A 14,755-nucleotide genomic window follows, 5' to 3' on the forward strand; every position below is an offset into this window, starting at 1 on the left:
TCTGTATATATATAAAAGCTTAAGTGAGCCTTACGACTGGTCAACCAAATGACTGGTCACTATGACACACTGACCACCAGGGAGCAGACACTCAACACAGGAACTGCCCCCTGGTGGTCAGTGCGCTCCCACAGCCAATGTCCTGAGGTCCCTCCCACCCCGTCCCCCCCTCCCCTGTTGGCTGGCCCTAATCACCTTGATTGCTGGCCAGGCTAAGGGACCCCATCCGTGCACGAATTTGTGCACTGGGCTTTTAGTTAAAATATAATTTAACTTTATCTGGCTGAGCCAACTGCTGCAATGTGCTGTAATACAAAAAACTAGGGATCCCTGTGTGTATGTGAACAGTTCTGCTGTTTTCACACCCCTGGCAGGAAGTCAACTGTCATTTCCTGTTCTTGCTGAGTGTCATTGTCTCCAAGGATTCACTTTCTTTCTCCAGTCCTAAGAAACTAGATTAAATGATCCAAATAGAAATGAACTTGAACAAATATAAATGGGTGTTTTGATTTCTCATCTCTTTTGAAAAAGATCAGAGATTTTAGTGTTGGGGAGAACTCTGTTCTTATTTTTTGAATCCTGACTGTATCCTAGAGTTTACATTGTACACAAGAACTATTTTAACCGATGCATTTTTGCCATAGATCACTTTGTGTCATTTACCTGTCATTGTATTTTGTAGAATAAGGATGTCATGAAAAAAAATTGGGGTCTATTCTACACTGGCCCAAAATCATGTACAGAAAGAAATGCTTCCCATGCATCATAGTTTGCCTTCATTATCTGGGTATTAACTTATTATTTCTGCTTAGAGTTTATGTTTTGATGACAATAATAATAATCTTTATGGTTAGGTGAGGGGTTGAATAAGGCTTTGTATCAATTACTACCACAAACAATGCCACAATGTTCTGAGCATGTACTATAAATCATATAGTCTCCTGGGAACTTGCATAAAGATTATTTGGGGAAATGTTATTTAAATATATTTTCTCTAAATTATTTGCCAATTTAAAAAAGATTAGAAAACCAGCCTATTATTTTAAAACTTTAAAAAATTAAATAGCTTGCAGTTATGAAGTGGCAAGCTACATGTTAAATTAACCACAAACATTAAATTAATTGAAAATTTAGAGAAGTTATTTCCAAGAAATGTAATTACAGTATAGTGTACAGGGCAGTAATCACTTTTAGAATGAACTGTGCTATTTATAGAGCACTAGGAACACAGAGATGCTGTAATTATTTGAAATCCAGGCTATACATTATACAGCATAATATGTATTTTCTATCTGAGATTAGGAATCTGTGAATTTGGAGGTCTGATCAGGGGGATCAGTGCCCCTAATCTCTGTGTTCAAGAGTCAACTATAAATTTTAAATTACCCATAATATAAATGTCTACTTTGATGTTTTTATTTCATTCAGTAAAACTAGGTGATTAAAGTACCTTGAAATCTTCCCATTAAGTTCAATAAATAAGTACAAAGGAAAATAATAAAGGAGGCTAGAGACCATTTCTTTTTCCTTCTCTTTTTATAACCTCTTATATTGTAAAATTACTGTAACATACAAGATTTTTCTCAAAAAACAAAAACACATTCCTTCCCATCTCTAGTCTCTGAGTTCCTACTTCCTCCATACAGGCAAACACTGTTATCAGGTTTTGGGATAACCTGCCAGAAATATTCTCCATATGCACCACTGTTCTGCAACTAATTTTTTATTGCCCCCACTCAAAGCATCTTGGAGAGTCCCTCAGACCAGCATATGGAGATGTCCCATCGTATGGCGGCAGCTTCTTCTACTCTGCAGATGTCCTTAACCATCACTGTGTCTCAAGGGTTGGAACATAGAGGGCAACACGTTTGGTGAATTTCACCAGTGCACATCACTGATCTAACTGTGCATTTAATAAAAACAGTATCAAATCTTTGGCGTATTTTCTCTCATTACTTTTGAATAGAAAGGGGCAATTTCCTTAGGCATATTATTTTCTGTGGCCAGCTACTATATTACACTTGGGAATAGAAGAAAAGGTATGAGGGAGTTTTTGGTAAAATAAAACAGATTACTGAAAGGAGAGAGTAGGCTAGTCATGCTGTGTTCAGGTTTAGCCTTTTGACAAACTATCTCCTTGACTAAACTCTACAAGCTCCTCTGAGCCATTTTCAACAAGGCCTTGTTCTTAGGCCTTGTCCTTAAGAGCCAAGTTGTCCAAAAATCCTGTCAAGTAAGTTTAGCTTCAATCTATACCACCACCCTGCCCGCCTCATACTGCTTATCCTCAATATCTGATCAAATTTCCTCAATCACCATCCCTCAGATGATATCTGATCACTCTGGCCTGCCTTCAGTAACAATCCTGTTATGTCTGTTTAGCCAGAATCCCCCCTACTCTGATGTTTCCTCTAAGTAATGTCCCATACTGACTCTGCTCCTTGGTTATAAACCCCCACTTGTCTATGTTGTATTGGTATTGAGCCTAGTTCTATCTGAGGTCTCTTTTACCCTATGGCAATAGTTCCTGAATAAAATTTGCTTTTATTGCTTTAACCTCTGTTCTTCTCTTTGAGACTTTCCCAGTTGCACTAGGGTTCTCCTCATTATTTCATAAGAAGGACTCTGTGGTGTGTGTGTGTGTGTGTGTGTGTGTGTGTGTGTGTGTGTTTGGTGAGGAAGGATAAAGAGGGTAGGGAAGAGTAAGTCAGTCAATGGCCTGGGCTTCAGAATAAGATATGTGTGTTTTATTTTTTTAGAACATGGTCTTCCATTAATATCAATTGTAGGTATGTACTTGGGCTTTAAAATAATCCTATAGTCTTTATTTCTAAATAAATAAAGACTATATTCAGGCACCTGGCACCTTAGAAACCTGAAGGAAATACCTTCCCTGAATCCCTGAGAAAATCTTTTACTAATAAACTTTGAGATGGGAAAATAGATACACAAATTTTTAAAAATACAATTAAAAAAACAACAACATTGCTGTAGGGTTCCTAGTTCTGAAAATCATGCAATAAGTTAACAATTCTTTGTACTTGACATCTCCTTTACCACTCTTTCCCAAGAGCTTATCATAGCACCTGGTACTGACAAGGATTCTTCGCTTGATCAAACTTTAGTAGGTTCCTAAAGCTTCTCCTAGGCCCATCTGTGCACGCCCTTGCAAAATCCAGTTTTGGCAAGACCTTCACTAAGTCAGCTTAACCAGGAGCCCCACCCTCAATATCTGATAGAGTTCCTTATCCTCCATCATCCCCAAGGTGATGCCTGAACACCATGTTAGGTCGGCTTTAGCCAGAACCCCCTTACTCCTTATGTTTCCTCTTAGTAATTTTCTGTCCACTGACCCTCACCCTGTTCCTTGGTTATAATTCCCCCTTGCCCATGCTGTATTTGGAGTCAAGTCCAATCTCTCTCCCTACTGTAAAATCCCATTACACTGGTCCCTATATCTACCGTGAAGGTCCTGAATAAAGTTGGCCTTACCATTTTCATCACTGATTTTTTTTTAACAGTACACAACAGGATGGTGAGTAATAAGTACTTGCTGAATAGACAAATGGATGAATTTTGTTTAAGGGAGTGTTTCTTAAAGTTATTTTTATTTTATTCCAGAGAGCAAAACTGTGTAAAGTTTATGGCAATGGCTCCACTTGGTAAGATCCTCCTAGTCTGGTGGAGTGGAGTTGGGGGTGGGTGAAAATAAGGGTGAGAGTCTGTCTAGGGTGAGGGTAGAGGTGTGAGCAGACTTTTTTGCAGTGGTTCCAAGACAAGAGAGGGCTGGATTCATCTGGGCTGCTTACACCCAAGCTGGCGACAGGAGTAGCTCTGTCACTCTGCCCAATACTTTTAAGCCACATTCAGTGGCTTTGCAGTAGCAAAATGACTCAAAGTAAACAGTCCTCAAATCCCCTTCTCCCTTTTCTCCCTCTGCAAATCTAGCACTGAACAAAAACTCAAGTGGAGCCCACATACACCTACACCTACATTTTCGAGGAGCAGTTCCTCAGGTCACAGGATTTTCACAGACCATCAATTGTCCAGGAAACACATTCTGGGGCCTTGGGTCTAAAGCTCTATTTATTTGTACAGCCAATAAGTTATTAAATTTGGTTCTTTGAACTTTAAAAGTTCATGTCTGGACAAAGAAGAAGCTACGTGTGGAGAAAATCTAGGGTATACAAATGGAAACGACAAATTAGATTTACATGGCTGGTGTTTAGAAATCAGCTTTTTAAATTTCCTTTCATAAAACAAAACCAAAGACATACCCTCCTGACAACTTTCAGTTTATGAAAATCCATAGTTGAACTTTTATAAGGAAAAGTACAAGCTAGAGCTTGTTAATATTTGCCAAACACCACAGGGCTCGATTAGGACAATTAAACATTAATAAAGTGAGCAACACAGCAATTAAGTGGCAAAAATGAATCTTTTTTATGCTTGCAAATTGCATTAATTTTTGTGTGTGTGACTTTCTTCATATGGTTGAAAATAGTTTTCCCTAAAGTAGATGTCTTTAAAAATATGAAGCCAGACATGCATCCGTGTGGAGAGAAGTATGCTGCTGTTTACAAGAATTCATTTTCTCATATTAACTAAAGTCACCCAATAATTGGTTAGAAAAGCTTACTTTGAAAATCATGCCAGAGACTTGAAGTCTGTTTCAAGTAGTTTATCCAAAAACAAGTTTCCTGATTTACTGCTTGGAGGCAATCATGTTAAAAGCACATTGTTGGCATTAATGCTCAGTAAGGAGGAGGGGCCATGGCTAAGCAAATTTTAAAGTAAGAAGTAAAAATCTATGTGATCACTCAGGAACACAAAACTCATCCTCTCTCACATATACCAATGGTGTTTATTCTCATGAGCTGAAAGAATGTCTGTGTAATACTCCTACCCAGATTCACTACTCGAGACACCCAGCATGTACTTCTTATGGAGCAATGTAAACAGCATTTTGTATTTTTTTGCCTCAGAAATAGGAAAAAGACACTATCAATTATCCCCATAAACTTTCAAAAACTAAACCCTGTAGAGGAAGAGAGAACAACTAAATATGGCTCAATGGATAAAATCCTCAAAACAGACTCCAAATGGCTCAGTGATGGGTCACGGGTTTTCCCAGAGATATAAAAAAACTACTTATTAAGCTGAATTACTAAAAAGAACCTAAATATGAAGAAGTGATGATTGGGCTTTCAGGGAGGGAACTGGAAACCAAAAGAGCTAATGGGATGAGACTGCTCAGAATGGCACAAGAGGGCACACAAAGGTATGAGGAGCCACAGGGATGGCGCCCACTTGGCAAGACCAAACAGGAGCTGTGGAGGAACAGAAACAAGTGGATGCTTTGAAACCAGTGGCCAGCACGGAGACTCAAAGGAGGAAGAAGAGGATGGAGGCTGACCAGGGAGCAGCTCCTGCACCGCACATGTGCAGCAGGTGAACATGATTTGGATAGCTATCTGTTTCAGAAGTGGGTCCTCAGTCAGAACATCTGGAGGAAAGTTTACGATTCTAGAGCAGCACTGTCCCATACAACAGCTATGACTTCATGTGGTGAAACATAAATTTAATTAATTAATATGAAATGAAATAAACAATCCAGTCCTTGGTGACTCAAGCCACATTTCAATATGTCTTAAATAGGAAGTAGAATAATAATATATATTATCCTGTATAATAAAGAGCTAATATGAAAATGGTCATCACACCCTCACGCCATCATGCCGTAAAGGCTCAGACACTCAACACTGGGGAGAGAGGAATGGGGACCAGGCAGGCACAAATGAGCTCACAAGAGAGGAATGGAGACCAGCCAGGCACAAATGAGCTTGTGAGAGAGGAATTGGAGCATCCAGGCTGCTGCCCAGGAGAGGGACAAGCCACACACCCCATGGTCCCGGGTGCCAGTGGCTGCGCCTGCAGCCCAGGAGAGGGACAAGCTGTCCACCCCGCAGTCCCGGGCGCCAGCAGCTGGGGATGCAGCCTGGGAGAGGGAAAAGCTGCCCAAGTCTCAGGCACCAGTGGCTGCACCTGTGCAAGGGGCCCAAGAGAGGGACAAGCCGCCTGCCCCGTGGTTCCCTGTGGCTGCAGCTGGCCTAGGCAAAGCCAGCCGGATCCTGGATGTCTGCAGCTGGCCAGAGGGAGTGAAGCCCGAGTCCCGGGTGTGGGGTGAGGCAGAGGTGGTTAAGAGTGATCAGGCAGGCAGGCAGAGGGGTTAGGGGTGATCAGGCAGGCAGGCAGAGGGGTTAAGGGCGATCAGGCAGGCAGGCAGGTGAGCGGTTAGGAGCCAGCAGTCCTGGATTGCAAAAGGCAGTCAGACATCCTCTGAAGGGTCCAGGATTATAGAGGATGCAGGCCGGGCTGAGGGACCCCCCCACCTGTGCACAAATTTCATGCACCCCGCCTATAGTTATAATATATTTAGCATTCCAGGTAAAAAGCAATTCATTATTTATAAATGTAGTTATCTGACAATTAATAAAAATTTAGTCTTAATCAAAAGACTAAATTTTCCCCTTGACTTCGTTTTGTATATATTTTTTTTTTATTGATTTCAGAGAGGGAGAGGGAGAGAGAGATAGAAACATCAATGATTGAGAGAATCATCCATTGGATGCCTGCTGCATGCCCCCTACTGGGGATTGAGCCTGCAACTCAGGCATGGGCCCTTGACCAGAACTGAACCCAGGACCCTTCAGTCTGCAAGTGGATGCTCTATCTACTGAGTCAAACCAGCTAGGGCAGAAGATAGATTTTTTTTAAAATCCTATATAATAAAGAGTTAATATGCTGATTAGACCAAACAATAGAACAACCGTCCAGATGACCTTCCGGAAAAAGCCAGGGCTGCAAGGGCTGGCTGAGGCAGCTGGGGCTGTGAGAGCCGAGCTCCTTGCACGAATTTCGTGCATCAGGCCTCTAGTAAAAAATATTAGAGTTGATAATACTTTCATCCTCTGGTTTGATTCTCCAGAAATAATTTTGAGGTTATAGTCTCTGGGTTCAAAGGATGAAGGTTAAGGAGCAATTTCTTAGAAATCATTTACTCAACTTGGCATCTGTAAAGTTTCATTGAGATTTTCATAGAGATTTGGGAAATGAAGAACTTTTGAGGGGTGGAAATATCATAATCTATTTTCCTCATGGGCACTGTTGATTTTTAACTACTTTGTTTACTGATCCTAGATATTCAGATCTTCTATAAAGAATCCTATATAATAAAAGCCTAGGTGGCGTCACGTGTGATGTCATCACAAGATGGCTGCCACAAGATGGCCGCCTTCACAAGATGGCCTGCACGAGAGGGCAGGTGGGGGCAACCAGGCCTGCAGGAGAGGGCAGGTGGGGGCGACCAGGCTGACAGGGGAGGGCAGTTGGGGATGAACAGGCTGGCAAGGGAGGGCAGTTGGGGGCAATCGGGCAGGCAGGGGAGCAATTAGACATCAATCAAGACAGCAGGGGAGTGGTTAGGGTGTGATCAGGCAGGCAGGCAGGCGAGCAGTTAGGAGCCAGCAGTTCCAGATTGTGAGAGGGATGTCTGACTGCCGGCGGACATCCCCCGAGGGGTTGCAGATTGGAGAGGGTGCAGGCCAGGCTGAGGACACACCCCCCCATGCATGAATTTTGTGCACTGGGCCTTTAGTATTTATATAAACAGAACAAAATCTTTTTGAAAATGCATGTTACTAATATCCACAGATTAAAATATATCAGCTGTGATGCTGTAGTTAAGTAGATGTCACACAGAGTTTGAAGGTCAGTTTTTTTCTTTTTAAAAAAATATATTTTTATTGATTTTAGAGAGGAAGGGGGAAGGAGAGAGAGATAGAAATATCAATGACGAGAATCATTGATCAGCTGCCTCCTGTATGTCCCCTACTGGGGATTGAGCCCACAAACTCGTGCATGCGCCCTGACCGGTGACCAACTGGTTCATAGGTCAATGCTCAATCACTGAGCCACAGCGGTGGAGTGAAGGTCAGCCAGTTTCAATCCAAAGGGAAAGCTCAGGATATGGAAAGCCACCACTTATCTAACACAATAACCAGAGAGAGGCCCTGCACCAGGAATTACTGTGGAATGCATAAATCTTAGTGTTCTGCTGTTTGTAGATCATTGATCAAAAAATCTATGAATGACAACACTCAACCTTAAATAATGGCAGTCTGTAGGGGCAAAGGTCTTCTATTTAAAAGTAACTTTAAATAAAAAGAAAAATCTTTTGTTCCTTTTCTGACAGGAAGACTTTGATGCTTTATTTAGAACAACAAAAAAATGATACATCAATTCTCTACAACTAGTAACATCTTCAAAAGGTCAGAAAATAAAGCAAATAGATATATAGCTCTGAACCTGCTCTCAAAAAAGAAGAGCCCCAAGAATATCCATGACTTAGAAATATGCTAGAACACACACAGAGTGTTTCTTAACAAATAATGGTTAAAATGAATATATTTTAAAATGACCCTGGGAGTAACATACACTCAACTTGGGAAGACTGATAATACTTGCATTGTCAAAAATGTTCAAAACCCTGATTTGGAAAAGAACTGCTCTCTTGGAGCATCATTACTTAAGAGACCATTGAGCTCTACTTCTTGACTAGCAATGGTAACATTCATTTCTTTTTCCATAATTGCAATTTATTTATTTTTCTTGTTTTGTTTTAAATCTTCATTGTTGAAAGTATTACATATGCTCCTTTTTCCTCCCCCCCACCCCCAATGACCTCTTCTAGCCCACCCTTCATCCCAGGCCTTCATCACCCTATTATCTGTGTCCAATAACTTGTATACATGCATACAAGTTCTTTGGTTGATCTCTTCCCACCCAGTCACCCCTGCCTTTCCTCTGAGATTCTCAGAGGGTAACATTCATTTTAAGAAAGAAAAGTCTCAGTATGTGAGCATTACCACTTTCTGTTATCAATGCTTTATTTTTAAATGTTTAGTAGACTATCAATTCTTTTTAATTAATACAAATAAATATTAATAATTCTAGTCTTTCAATAAAATACAATAAACAATAAGTTATATAAAACAATGACATTTATTGGATTCTGGTTATTAGAACCTACTTCTTTTATCTCAGTAAAACACACAGTCAAATGTATTGAAGAGGAAATTGTGTTCCATTTGGCTAAAGTGACACAATGAACCAAGAATTCTGCCATGGTGTCCACATCTTCACTAGTAATTAATGAAAAGAATTTAGCTAAAAATACTACATTTAAAAACACAGATCTACAACTATACCATGCATACCATACCTTAGACAACTCCATGCCTGGTCCACACTGCTTGCAGGGAACACAATTTCCAAACCGATCCTTGAATTCTTGTTGTCTACAATCCCCTGTTTCACAAATCACTTTACATACCTGAAAAAAAATGTTTCACAAAGCATTATATTAAAGTAAGTTAATTGCATTTTTTGCAAGGAAGAAATAATATCATCAGGATAATTCCTATAATCACCGAATGTAAACATTAAGTCAGAGTGAGGCCAATTTAATTTTCACTTTAGGAATAAAAACCTTTTTGAATATGTAAGTGGAACAAATAAATCAATATGTCTGATTCTTTTCTGTATTCTCTGAACGAGGTTCCCTTTTTCTTGGAATTTGATACATTTCTGAGGACCCAAGGTAGAAAATGCCTTAAGAGCTGCTCTCTTTTTTAGGAGGATTATAAAAGAATAGTCATGCAGAGACCCAAGGTCCTTTGTAATCTCAAAAATTCTGATTTCCAAAACTATATTTTTGATCATCAAGAAATATAAGCATATTCAAGGATAATGAATTGAATAAATAAATAAATGAAATTAATTAATATAGCTATAGGAATTTTGCTATTATCCTTTACACATATCTGCCACCCAGTTTTGATGTAGAAATTTCAACCTTTTTAGGTGAACTGCATTTATTTAGAGATTGTCTTTCGATAACTTCTGACAATCTTGAGATCAGTAAAATTTTTGATGATGAAGATGACAATGGTAGCCAAACACTCTGAATGATTCAAATTAAAAGTACTATGTAAATATAAACTTCTATGCTTATTGACTACCTTTTAACCATTTAAATAGGACCTAATGATATACTTTGGTTCACAACATAGGACTTAAATAGAAAGATTATCTATTTTGCCAAAAACATAGGTTGTAAGTAATTTTCAAAATATAGCCTTTTTTCTTATTTTATCTAAAAACAGTAAATTCACTTTATATACGATTATCCTACAAAATTGTGTTATTCTGTTTTCTTAACAGTATTTTGTGGGGAAGAAAAAACTGTCCGAAATAATAGAATTTCCGATTGGAGACAACATTCAGTTCAACCTTTCATCGTTAGCAAAAATGCCCTCAATGACATTCCTGACTATAATTTTGTTTTCCAAAATGAAAGCTAAAAACCTCTAGGAAGTACTGGAAGAACAGTGACTGCTGTTATGGAAAAAGCCTATCACACACAGGTGCACACTGAATTGTTTTTGATGGCTATAATAATGAGCAATTATTCAGTACAAATTACCTCCACCTTGTAGCAGAAATATCTGTAAGGATATCGGCAAGCCTCCTTATATAAAAACAAAGACGGAAACTCCTGAGCAGGCAGAAGGGAGAGTTCATGGTGGAATTTAGGCCTACAACATGATTTGGGGCTAAAGATCTAATAATCTCCTCCTGCCTCTCTTCACTGTTCTTGACTACCAATCTTAGAGGAGTTTGGTTTTATTTGGAGAGGTAAGAGATTCCCTCCCACTGCAAAGCAACTGCAATGGTTTTGAGAAAGACATTACCCAACCTCCTCCTTCATTCCAATGTTTCACTACCTCAACTGAAAGAAAGGAAGCTTTCCTTATATCTGCCTGAATCTCAGACTCTAAATGGACCCCATTTCCTCTTATTTTGTCTTCCAAGAAGACTTTGACTACTGCCTTCAGTATAAATAATTCTTTTCATAGTTGTAGATCATAATTATATCTTCAAACTAAATAAGTTTCAATTCTTTTGAACACCTTCATATATCTTTTGTGTCAAGCTTTCAATCATGAAAATCCTCCATCTGTCCTTAATGCTTTTTGGAACCTAGAATATAAATAACTATATTAAAATAACAGAACTTTCAAAAATCAATTCTAAATACTTCACAAACTGTGTGAGTCATGGGCTCCAAGTCAGACTCTATGGCAGCCGTGGGCAAACTACAGCCCGCGGGCCGGATCTGGCCCGTTTGAAATGAATAAAACTATTGAAAAAAAAGACCGTACCCTTTTATGTAATGATGTTTACTTTGAATTTATATTAGTTCACACAAACACTCCATCCATGCTTTTGTTCCGGTCCTCAGGTCCAGTTTAAGAACCCATTGTGGCCCTCGAGTCAAAAAGTTTGCCCACCCCTGCTCTATGGTCTTGTTAGGTGCTGTGGGAATGCCTGTAAACCCAAAGTAATAACTGTCATGGGGCTGCAAGTAAAAATAAAATATAATTTTGACAATTGTTACAAAAGTCCAGACTCAGGAGCAATCTGTGATTTATTAATTAAATGTAACAATTATAAAATGCAATTTGAAAGCAAATTTTAAAATATGGAATCAGACATAGAAAACAGTTTGGGTACTATGTATATGAATTCTTCCACCACTCTCTTTTTTTATTTTTTATTGATATATATTTTTAGAGAGAGAGGGAGAGGAAGAGAGAGAGAGAGCAAAACATCAATCAGCTCCTACATGTGCCCCAATCAGAGATCGAACCTGCAACGTGGGCATGTGCCCTGAACTGTAATCAAACCAGCGACCTTTGGGTACATGGGACGACACTCAACCAACTGAGCCACACCAACCAGGGCTCACCACATTCTTAGGAAAGTAGAGTTGACTTACCAAATAGGCTAGTAAAGCTACAATGGTGAAAAATGTTTTCTCTTGTTCTAGTAGCACTTTTAAAGCCATGGTTCTTAATAAATGTACTTATTGTTGAAGAGTTCTAAAAGATAAGAAGATAACAGATAACATTCATAACAATTAGTGACTATGCTCTATATTTACTGTATAATGTTTATTATTTGCTTATATATATATACTAGTAATAGTATTTATGTTTTAAAAAGAATCATCTTTAAGAAGGTACAATAGGTATATAATATGTAATATTTAAAAATGTAACTTATTAGAGTTAACACTTTGTCTACATACACACCATATGCAAAATTCCTACTGGTTTTAAATTCTCAGGTCTTTATTTTCTACCCAAGCCTCCACAGTGTCCAATCTACTTCACCCAGTAGAGAATTACATTTAAACAGTGAGTATGTAAACCTTCCATTCCATGGATTCATTCAGCACCAACAGGATAATAATAGTGATTAAAAAAACAATTAACACCTGCTAAGCACTATGTGCCAGATACTATTTTCAGCATGTTAACTCATTTAATCTTTCAACTACTCTAGAAGATAGTTACTATTGTTATCCCCATTTTAGAGAGGGGAAACCGAGGCTCGGAGAGAGCTGAGTCACTTGCCCATGGTCACACTGCTAGTAAGAGGCAGAGCTGGATACAAATCCAGGTATCCCTGTGTCACTATACCTTGCAAAACAATCTGTTTGGATCTTTGACCTTACTAGTTAACTCCACTAAGAAGCAGACACAGATAACATTTGGCATTGTTTCCCAAACCAGTTCAGTGCAAATTATATACTAGCAGAAAAAATATGCATTCATTTAAAAACATCTAACATAATTTACAAGTGATGAAATTGGAGGCACTAATCTGACATTTCAATAAAAGATAATCCAAACCTCTTTATCTTCACCAGAAATAATCTAAAATGTAGAAACAAATGTAGAGCCAGAGCATAGCATGGGAGTAGACTTTTTTTTAAATGAAAACTTATCTGGAGGCTCCACCTCTCAGGTAGAGAAACAAGGGTTCAGTTCCCCTTTAGGGTTGAATCTTACAAAAATAACAGAGACCCAGAGCAAATAACCTGACTACTTAAAAAGAAACCATAGCAGAGATCCAGAACTGTGGGCCAAATAGCTCAAGAGAAACAATAACAATAACAAAACAAACAATAACAAAAGGAAGCAGAGTTGGGCAGGCTGATGTGTCAACTGCTATCCAAGCAGTGCACCTGGAGTGCGCCTGAACACAGCCTGGACACATACAACCCAGATGCTCATTTCAGCTGCCTGAGCAGATCCAATTATCAGGGCAATAAAAATATCATTTTTAAGTTTGTCAAATGAATGACTCATTTTTAGTGAACTCAAGCAGCTTTTATTGCTTTTCCAGCTTCTTGGCCATAGCCTTCCTTTCCCCTCTTGCATATCTCAAAATCATCCAGTAATTACCCAACCATGCAACTTGCTCCTTGTGTAGACACAGGATTGGGGTCAGAAGATAAAATCACATTCCATGAAAGGTATGCTGCAAGTTATCTTTCTCGACATGACCTCAAAATTTTTTTAATGTGCTAATTTTTAAAAGTAAAAAACAAACATAAAAATTATATGGAATTAAACTAATATGGAAAAGAGGATATATATATATATATATATATATATATATATATATATGAGCATTTACACAAAATATGAGAAAAAATAAACTGACAGAGTCATTGCATACCATAATTGAGCAACTAGGTTGGACTGAATACTCTCCTGGTATCCTGTACTAATGACTGAGGAAAGCAGATAAATACAGTGGCATATTCTTGAAAAGGCAATTGACAACAAGCTAGAAAGCATGATTTTAACTTCATAAAATACACCTATTTTATATAAAAAATATTATCAATGGCTAGGTTCATATTGTGCCATTCTGGGTAAATTTTTCCCCTTTTTCCTACATTTCTTTATAGTGTACTAGTATTTCATTAATAATAAAGGAAAAGCTAAGTGACATGGTCCCCCTTGAAAAGTTTATAAAAGAGGTAACAAGATAAAAACCATATAAACACACTACCAAAGAAAGAAGAAAATTAAATAAAGTACTATGATTTTTGCATCACAAAGAGGTTTTTTTAGATTATAGGGTAGAAAAAATTAATAAAACTATACCTTATGTGCTGACTTCTATTGTTCTCCCAATATATGTGCTAAATTGGATAGTTTGATGGAAAATATAAAAGTAGCATTGCCTTGCCTAAATTTCCTGTATAGGTAGATTTGTCTGCACAAATTATCTTCTAAACTCCTTAGTTTTGCCCCTATGCCTTTAATAATCTCACTGGATGGCCTGCCAGTCTCACCACTGGTCACTCCTCTAATTGCCCATCCAGTTCAGCCCTCCCACCATACTCTTGCTTCTCCTGAATACCTGTGATCTTGCCCTCATGAACAGGCCCTCCTTGATCTGGAGAGCCTATCTCCTACTGAATCCCTACCAGAACCAGCCAACTGGAACCCTGCTGTCCATAACCAAGCACAGAGAATAGAGTTGCTCCCTATGGCTCTATAGCTCTTCTACATTCACATACAGTATTTATCATGTTGCACAGCAATTATGCTTATTTGTGTCTCAATTTAATCACCAGATTATATGCTCTTTAAAATAGGGACTACACCTTATTACTCATTGTATTTTCAGTGTCTAGTATATAAGTGCTAGACATAAAAGTGCTCAATGAACATTTGGGAATTAAGTGAATGAAGAAGCACAAAACAAGGTAGACTATATTGTGGAAAACAAGTGAGATTTGGTTGCATATAACAGACTTAATTCATCT

At 38.5% G+C, this 14,755-nt stretch overlaps 1 protein-coding gene across 1 annotated transcript in view; it reads right to left on the bottom strand.

The window, feature by feature from the left end:
- TNFRSF19 (TNF receptor superfamily member 19) overlaps positions 1-12,005 on the bottom strand; it is a gene marked incomplete at its 3' end in the record, with an annotated part of 71,185 nt that extends 59,180 nt beyond the window's left edge. The window contains exons 1-2 of the mRNA XM_081083026.1: positions 11,903-12,005; positions 9,284-9,394 (exon numbers count right to left, since the gene is read on the bottom strand). Coding sequence (XP_080939152.1) covers positions 9,284-9,394; positions 11,903-11,971 — 180 coding nt within the window. The 5' untranslated portion in view covers positions 11,972-12,005. The remainder of the gene's footprint in view (positions 1-9,283; positions 9,395-11,902) is intronic.
- Between the last annotated feature and the right edge of the window lie 2,750 nt (positions 12,006-14,755).

Source organism: Myotis nattereri, assembly GCF_964212035.1.
Source record: "Myotis nattereri genome assembly, chromosome: 2".
NCBI classification, from domain to species: domain Eukaryota; kingdom Metazoa; phylum Chordata; class Mammalia; order Chiroptera; family Vespertilionidae; genus Myotis; species Myotis nattereri.